Raw genomic sequence first — 8246 nt, forward strand, 5'->3', positions numbered from 1 at the left:
AGCTGGCTTGAGCACGTGAATGGGGTGTTGACTTTTAATGGAGTGTTGGCATAATCAAACTTTGTGTTTTTAATGTGGGTTGGTAATGTTTGATGCTCCTTGTCGGCCACATGGAACAATGACATTAACTAGTGCTTAAATGGGCCCCATTTGATTAGTAAAAATCTCCCCACTGGTGCTATACTATCGATTTGAGATGGACGACTAGTATGATCCCATCAGAGGATGGAGATCCAAAGCAAGGCCTCATAAATCTAAAAGATGAGTTATTGCATCTTTTTCTTTTTGGTCTGGCACTCACAATCAAACTTACTTTTCTTCCAGTGTAAAATTTGTTTTACACCCATTTTACGTCAAAAGAATGATCCATTACTTGTTTTTCCCCACTGCAAGAGGCTCTCTGTGCTAAAAAAAACAGAGGCGTTTTGAGTTCATAGTGCTCTAAACTTGCTTTTTCTTTTTGAATCACGATTTGTTAGTTCGTTGCTTCTTTCTCTGGTTCTTCTCTCCAATACAGGAAGAAGGTATGGCCGATCTATTACTGTCTCCTCTTGTTGATACAATCGTTGGCAAATTGATGGATTCAGCCATACAAGAGATTACATTACTATGGGGTGTTGATGAAGAGGTCGAAAACCTATCCACCACATTATCTGCAATTCAAGCTGTCCTTCAAGATGCTGAAGAACAGCAAGTAAGCAGTAATGCAGTGAAAAATTGGCTTCGGGAGCTTAAGGATGTTGCTTACGATGCAGATGATGTAGTGGACGAGTTTACAACTGAAGTGCTCCGATCAAAATTGGAAGGAAATATCCAAACCAGTAACTGGGAGCAGGTGCTCAGCTTATGCTTCTCTTGTTTTACTTCCAACCCAGTTAAGTTTCGACATGAGATAGGACATAAGATAAAAGAAATTCGGGAGAGATTGGATAAGATTGGACAGGATAGGCATCACTTTCATCTGAAACAAGGCGATGCAGGGAGGCGGCCTGAAATAAAAAGGCAACCACAGATGAGCTCGTTAGTGGATGAATCAAAAATATGCAGCCGGGTTAACGATAAAGAGGAGATAGTAAAATTGCTGTTGGATGAATTTGCATCATCGTCATCGTCGTCATCGTCATCCAAGGATATCTCTGTTATTCCGATTGTCGGCATTGGGGGCCTCGGAAAGACAACTCTCGCCCAGTTTATTTACAATGATAAAAGGGTGGGAGATCATTTTCCAGTTCAAGGATGGGTCTGCGTCTCTGACGATTTTGATATACGTGGACTAACAAAAGCAATTATGGAATCAGTGACAAAGAAACCTTGTGATCTTAACGAAATTGATCCACTTCAAGTTAGCCTCAAGGAAGAATTGAGTGGCAAGAGATTTTTACTCGTCCTAGATGATGTATGGAATGAGAATCATAGTGACTGGGATAGGCTACAGTCCCTATTCAGTTCTGGGGCAAACGGAAGTAGAATTATAATAACTACTCGAAGTTCAGAGGTTTCAAGAATCATGGGCACTATTCCCGCTTATAATTTGGGTTATTTAGATGAGGATGACAGCTGGTCCGTGTTTACACGACGGGCATTCACAGTGGGAAGCTCAGATGTACCTCCAAACTTAGTAGCAATTGGAAAGAAGATCGTGAAAAAGTGCAATGGGTTGCCTTTGGCAATAGAAGCTCTTGGAGGTCTCTTACGTTCAAATACCAATGAGAACAAGTGGCAGAATATCCTTGAAAGTGAAATGTGGGAAATATCAAAGATGAGAAATGATATTATTCCATTACTAAAAGTTAGCTATGATCACTTACCTGCATATCTGAAACCATGTTTTGTGTACTGCTCCCTGTTTCCAAAGGATTATGAATTTGATAAGGACACTCTAATCCAACTTTGGATTGCAGAAGGATTTATCCAATCTGAGAAGCGATTGGAAGACATAGGCTCTGACTATTTTGATGCTTGACACGGAGGTCGTTCTTTAAATATTCTAGTAGGCTCTACGGATCACGCTACAAGATGCATGACTTAAATCATGACCTTGCGCAATCCGTTTCTGGTGATGAATACTTCGGAATAAAATATAGCATCGACTCTTCGAATATCGCTGCAAAGGTTCGTCGTGCATCAATATGGCAATGCAATGAACACTCACGAATTTTCGAGTCCTTTCATGAATCTGAGAGGCTGCGCACATTTCTGCTACCGCCAAAGTACGTAACACTCACTAAGCAAGTTGTTCATGATTTCTTCCTAAAATTGAGATGCTTACGGGTGTTAGATTTGAGTCATAGCTGTGTAAGAGATTTGCCGGATTCTATTGGAGAATTAAAATATTTGAGGTACCTTGGTCTCTCTTTTATGACTTTTGCAACCTTGCCTGAATCAATAGGTAGCCTCTATAATCTGCAAACACTGAAACTTTGCTATTGCAACCAACTTTCTGAGCTACCAAAGTCCATCGGCAACCTAATTAACTTACGGCATCTCACTTTTAAGGGTTGCAAGATTTGTACGCCACTGGAACTTGGGAAATTAATAAGTCTTCAAACACTGACTAAATTTTTTGCGGGCAAAGAAAGTGGATGTGGAATAAGGGAGTTAAAGAACTTGACAGAGTTGAGAGGAGCTATTCACATTTCAAATTTAGAGAATGTGATAGATGAAAAGGAATGCAAGGAAGCCAATTTGAAGGAGAAAGAGCACCTTGATGAGTTAACGTTCCAATGGAGCAATAATAATCCACGAGATGTTGCAGTTGATGAGGAGGTACTTGAAGGCCTCCAACCTCACACCAACCTCAAAACCCTAAATATTTTATCATATGGTGGTGTAAGTTTCCCCAGGTGGATGATGAGCGGTAATTTGACGAATCTGAACACTGTTAGTCTCGTTGGATGTTTGAATTGCCAACAGCTTCCACCCCTTGGGCAGCTACCTTTCCTCAAGAAGCTCGAGATGGATGGAATGGATGGATTGAAACATATTGAAGGTGAGTTTATCCGTGGGTCCAATAAGGTTATTAAGGGTTTTCCATCATTGGAGAAGTTAGAGCTGGTAAACATGCCGAATTTGGAGGAATGGCGTGGAGCAAGGGATGGGGACATGCCATGCCTTGGTACACTAAATATATCAAATTGTCCTAAGCTGCAGAGATTTCCCCACCTCCCATCCATTAATAATTTGAAATTAAGAAACTGTAATGAGATGGTATTGGCCTTGGTTCCTTGCCTCACTAGTATAAAGTCGTTACAAATTCACTCTATTCAAGGCTTGATATCCTTACCCCATGGATTTCTTCAACCTTTAACCGTACTTGAGAAATTGCATGTCACTGGATGTAATGAGTTGGTGTCTTGGCCAAAGGAGGTCAGGTTGCATGACCTTCCTTCTCTCCAATATTTAAACATTGAGCGGTGTCCTAAACTCAAGTCATTGGGAGACGACGAGGAGGGCCTTCCCATCATGCTTAGATCTCTCCAGATAGCCTCCGATTGTTATAACCTCAAGTGTATGCCTACAAGGGGGCTAGGAAAACTGAGTTCCCTCCAACATCTGGACTTGGTTACTCAATGCCCATTCTTGCCAGAGGAGGAACTGCCCATCAGTCTTCAATCCCTTAAAATATTCTCATGTTCTAATCTCAAATCCATGCCCAAGGGGATTTTCAACAACCTTACATCGCTCAAAGAATTGGCAATTAAATATTGTCCGCAATTAGAGTCATTGGCAGGAGAGGAGGAGCTACCCACCGCGCTTACATCTCTCACGATCTTCAACTGTCCTAATCTCAAATCCCTATCCAAGGGGAGGTGTAATAACCTCACCTCCCTCGAAGAAATATTTATTTATAGATGTCCACAACTAGAGTCATTGCCAAACATCATCGGCCTCCGTACAATGACAATTAGAGATTGCCCTCTAATGCCGCAGTTTCCAGAGGGAATGCTCGACATGCTTACATATCTCTCAGTTGATAATGTTGAGATCTTTTCTAAAAACCTTACATCCCTCCAAACCTTGTATATTAATGAATGTTCACAACTCGAATTCTCTCCAAGCAAGCTACTGCCCCCCACGCTTAAAACCCTCGGTATCTATTTGTGTGATAATCTGAAATCCCTGCCCAAGGGGATGTTGAAGAACCTCACCTCCCTCCAAACATTGATCATTAGTCAGTGTCCTCAACTGCTTTCCTTGCCGGAGGAAGGGCTGCCCACCACGCTTCAGAGATTACAAATTGATCGCTGTCCGGAAATAGAGAAACAGTGTTAAAAGGACGGAGGCCAATATTGGCCCAATATCTCACACATCCCCATCATATGGATAAATGAGTTGAGGGTTTGAAGACTACTCTGGAGAAGGTACACGACTGTCTCTCCTCTTGGCTTTTGTTTTATTTATTTTTGGTATGTAAGATGGGATTGAACCTCCGACCTCCAGGTTGATGAAAAAGCCTTAACCAATGAGTTAGAGGTTCAATCCCAAATTAGGGCTCTTGGATTTCATTAATCATATGAATAGATTTCAATCCATTATTTATTTTAAAGAATAGTAAACCTCAATTTCTCTCTATCTCTTTTAATTTCCTCATTTTCTCTCTTTCAAAACAAAACAAAGGAAACAGTTAATTTTACTGGAATTCCAGTCTCATAAAGAGATTTGTTTTTCAGGTTCTTTAATTTTTCATTATAGCTCAAAATTTCTTGTCTTAGGACAAAAGGAACCCTATCAGTAGATTATGACTTGTTTAAGACAAAAGGAACCCTAACTAGGATGAATTTACCTTACATGCTTCATTGAATTTATGCTCTGTTTTGAACTCTATGGTATCATTCCTATTAATTGATCTTGTTGCAACTCTTCAAATCTTCTTTCTTTTTATTTAGCATTGGTTTACTTTAAATGTTATTTGATTGATGATTTCATTTGCAATTGATTACATTCCCTAAACTTCTGTTAGAACTGAGCATCAAAACTATGTTACACTTCTTTTACTTCAGTTTGATCTGACAAGAGCTGTTGAATGTGCCTAAGCATTCATGCAGTAAAAACTTTTGAAATTCTTGATCAATAAAATACGGCAACCACATTAGTGCACGTAAAATCTCAAGAGACAAGACAAGGAACGCATACATACCTAACATTCAAATTAGTAATGCTTAAGAACGTCAAAAGAGATTAAAAAATGAATGCATTCATATAGATGCATACTTCTATTACTTACAGTCAGTAAACAAAAACCCAAATTCGAAACTCTCTATTCTAGTTTTTTAGCTTAGTATGAAACAAAACAGGTTTAAAGCAGGTTTAAATGCTTGCTTTGTTGGTATGTCTAGGTTGAGATATTTTAATCTAAAATCAAATTCGTAATTAGTTGATGTGATGCTACTAGAATGCTCCTTGTTCTAGTTCTATGGATTAGGATGGAACAACATGATGGTGGAAAAAACATCTACTCCAAGAAATTTTAGATGCCCATACAAAATTCTGTCTTACATTGTTCGAAGTAGGTTAAAAGTTTTTCTTTGTTGTATGTCTGGGTTGAATTTTTCTTCTCCAAAATCAAATCTCACATTAGTTGATATGATGCTAGTAGAGTGGTTTCTACATTTTCTTCATTTATTTTCAAATTTAGTTACCTAGTAGTCTACAATAAATTGTTACCTTTTTTTATAACAAAAAGTATCCAACTGGGATGAATTTAAGCACTGTTCAGGCTGCTTTGGTTCTTATGTGATTTCCTTTTCTTTTCCTTTAGTGGCTTTCTGCCTTGGTGTAGTTTTTGTTGTAGTTTTCTCTGTTCTCCTTTTTCAATTAGTTTCAGCTTATCCAAAAGAAAAGAAGTGTCTATATTAACAATTTGATCAATTTGTGTAACTATGATCTATGCACAATTAACTTTAACTAAATCAAACAAGCCAAGATGGATTTTTATTGAGCTTTCTATTCATTAGTCGGTCCTTGACATCATTTCATTCTATAAGAAGATGGAGTGGTATCTAAAGGATTCTCTTTTGCATTTATTACATGGATTCTCTTTTTCATTTATTGCACCAACTTCTATTAGAAATTAGCATCCACATTGAAATAATTTTCCCATTTGCCTTTGCCTCTGTCTCTATCTCTCCCTCTTTCTCACACAAACACTTTGAATTTTTTATTTTTATTTTGCTTATTAAGAAAAATAAAAACACAGACATGCAAACACAGTGCCATATTGACTTCTTTTTTTTATAAACACACACACACACACACACACACACACACACACACACACATGTTAACTTAAAATGCTTCATTGGATCTTTCTTAGTTGCAACATTTTATTCCCCTAAACTTTCTCCAATTTATTTCAAAATCTCATCTACTCTTTTAGTTTGGGCCTGCCAAATAAAGAATGATAAAGAGGTTGGTGGTTATATCCTAGCTTACCTACCCAAAAAAAAAGAATGATCCCTGCATATGAATAGATTTCACTCCATTATTTATTTTAAAGAATAGTAAACCTCAATTTCTTTGTATCTCTTTTCATTTCCTCATGAAATAGTTAATTTTACTGTAATTTCAGGTTCATAAAGAAAGGACACTCATCCATGAAAATTAAAAGAAAAAGACAAGGTGAAAATTACAGCACTTTCTTCTCCCCAATCCAATCATTTCTTTAATATTTTCATTGTATCTTAAATTTTTTTTGTCTTAGCCTTTGTCTAATATAAAGTAGATTATGACTTGTTTGAGACATCTTTTCCCCTCTTCATTGTATGCTTTGCTCTTTTGGAATGAAATCGTTAATTTTCTCAAAAAACAGAAAAAAAAAAGACTTGTTTGAGACAAAAGGAACCCTAACTAGGATGAATTTACCTTAGATGCTTCATTGAAATTATGCTCTGTTTTGGGCACTTTGATTTTTGTTCCTAGGTGGAGTGTTTGTTGTACTTTTCTTTGTTATCCTTTTTCAATAAGTTTCAACTAATCCTTGAAAAAAGAAAAAAAAATATCTTTGTATATGCATACATTAGTTGAGAATTTGATCAATGTTATGAATGTAAGATTTGAGCATAATTAACTTTAACAAAGTCAAACCGGCCACCATGGATTTTTAATTTCCTTACTACTCATTGGTTGTTCCATGTCATTATTTCTTGGTATCATTCATATTAATTGATCTTACAGCTGAAATTTTAGGCATTCAACTCTTCAAATCTTCTTCCATTTTATTAAGTGTTGGTTTGCTTTAAATGTTATTTGATTCATGATTTCATTTGCAATTGATTACATTCCCTATACTTATAAGAAGATGAAATCGTGTTTGAACTCTAAAGGTTTCCCTCTTGAATTTATTATACCAACTTCTGTTAGAACTGAGCATCAAAACTCTGTCAATTTTTCATCTTGCATGTACCTCTCACACACACACGGACACATTTTATTGGAATTTCAAGTTCATATAAACAAAAAGACAAAGCAAAAATTCCAGGACCTTCTTCTGCAACCCAAACATACTAATTTTCTCTTTAAATCTCAAAAATCACTTACTAATATCTCGGCCCCTCTTTTCTTCTCATTTTTTTATAGCAAGGGACAAAAATGATTTCTTTGTATCTTTTTTATTAGTGATTTGATTTGCAGATAGTTACTTTCCATATGCTTATAAGAAGATGGAGTGGTGTCTAAAGGTTTCTCTTTTGCATTTATTACACCAAGTTCTATTAGAACTTAGCATCCACATTGAATTAATTTTCCAACTTGCTATACCTCTATGGGACGCATTTCATAGAAGAGTGGCAAATTTTACGGCCGGCTGCCAACCTGACTCCAACCCTCCTCCTTTATCCTGGCTTGGGAAAGGCTGTGAAAAACACAGGCGTTCTATGGGACCTTAAAATCCCTACCAAGTTGAAGGGAAAGCTTTATAAGACGGCTGTGAGGCTAGCCATGCTGTACGGCTCAGAATGTTGGGAAATCAAGAAGCAGCATGTGCATAAGATGAGTGTAGCGGAGATTCGAATGCTTAGATGGATGTGTGGCCACACAATGTTAGATAGAATTAAAAATGAAGAGATTCGTAAAAAAAGGTGGGGGGTGGCACCAATTGAGGAGAAGATGAGAGAGCACCGCTTAAGATGGTTTGGACATATCCAACGTGTAACGACCCGATTCCGTCAAGTCGCTACGAACAAAAGAACAACGCAAAAATTATGAAATTTTTTTTTTTTTTAAATAATCAACAACCACGACAAAAATCT

At 37.3% G+C, this 8246-nt stretch overlaps 1 protein-coding gene across 1 annotated transcript; it reads left to right on the top strand.

Annotated features, from left to right (window-relative positions):
- The first annotated feature begins 369 nt into the window (after positions 1–369).
- On the top strand, positions 370–4451 carry LOC143850542 (putative disease resistance protein RGA3). Its single transcript, XM_077359783.1, has 3 exons — positions 370–1957; positions 2017–3978; positions 4276–4451. The coding sequence occupies exons 1-3, from the start codon at positions 527–529 to the stop codon at positions 4342–4344; spliced, it is 3462 nt and encodes a 1153-aa protein (XP_077215898.1). The 5' UTR covers positions 370–526; the 3' UTR covers positions 4345–4451.
- Positions 4452–8246: the final 3795 nt, after the last annotated feature.

This window comes from Tasmannia lanceolata, unplaced genomic scaffold (assembly GCF_043159265.1).
Source record: "Tasmannia lanceolata isolate RefF3 unplaced genomic scaffold, GAP_Taslan_0.1 ptg000018l, whole genome shotgun sequence".
Classification (NCBI taxonomy): Eukaryota; Viridiplantae; Streptophyta; class Magnoliopsida; order Canellales; family Winteraceae; genus Tasmannia; species Tasmannia lanceolata.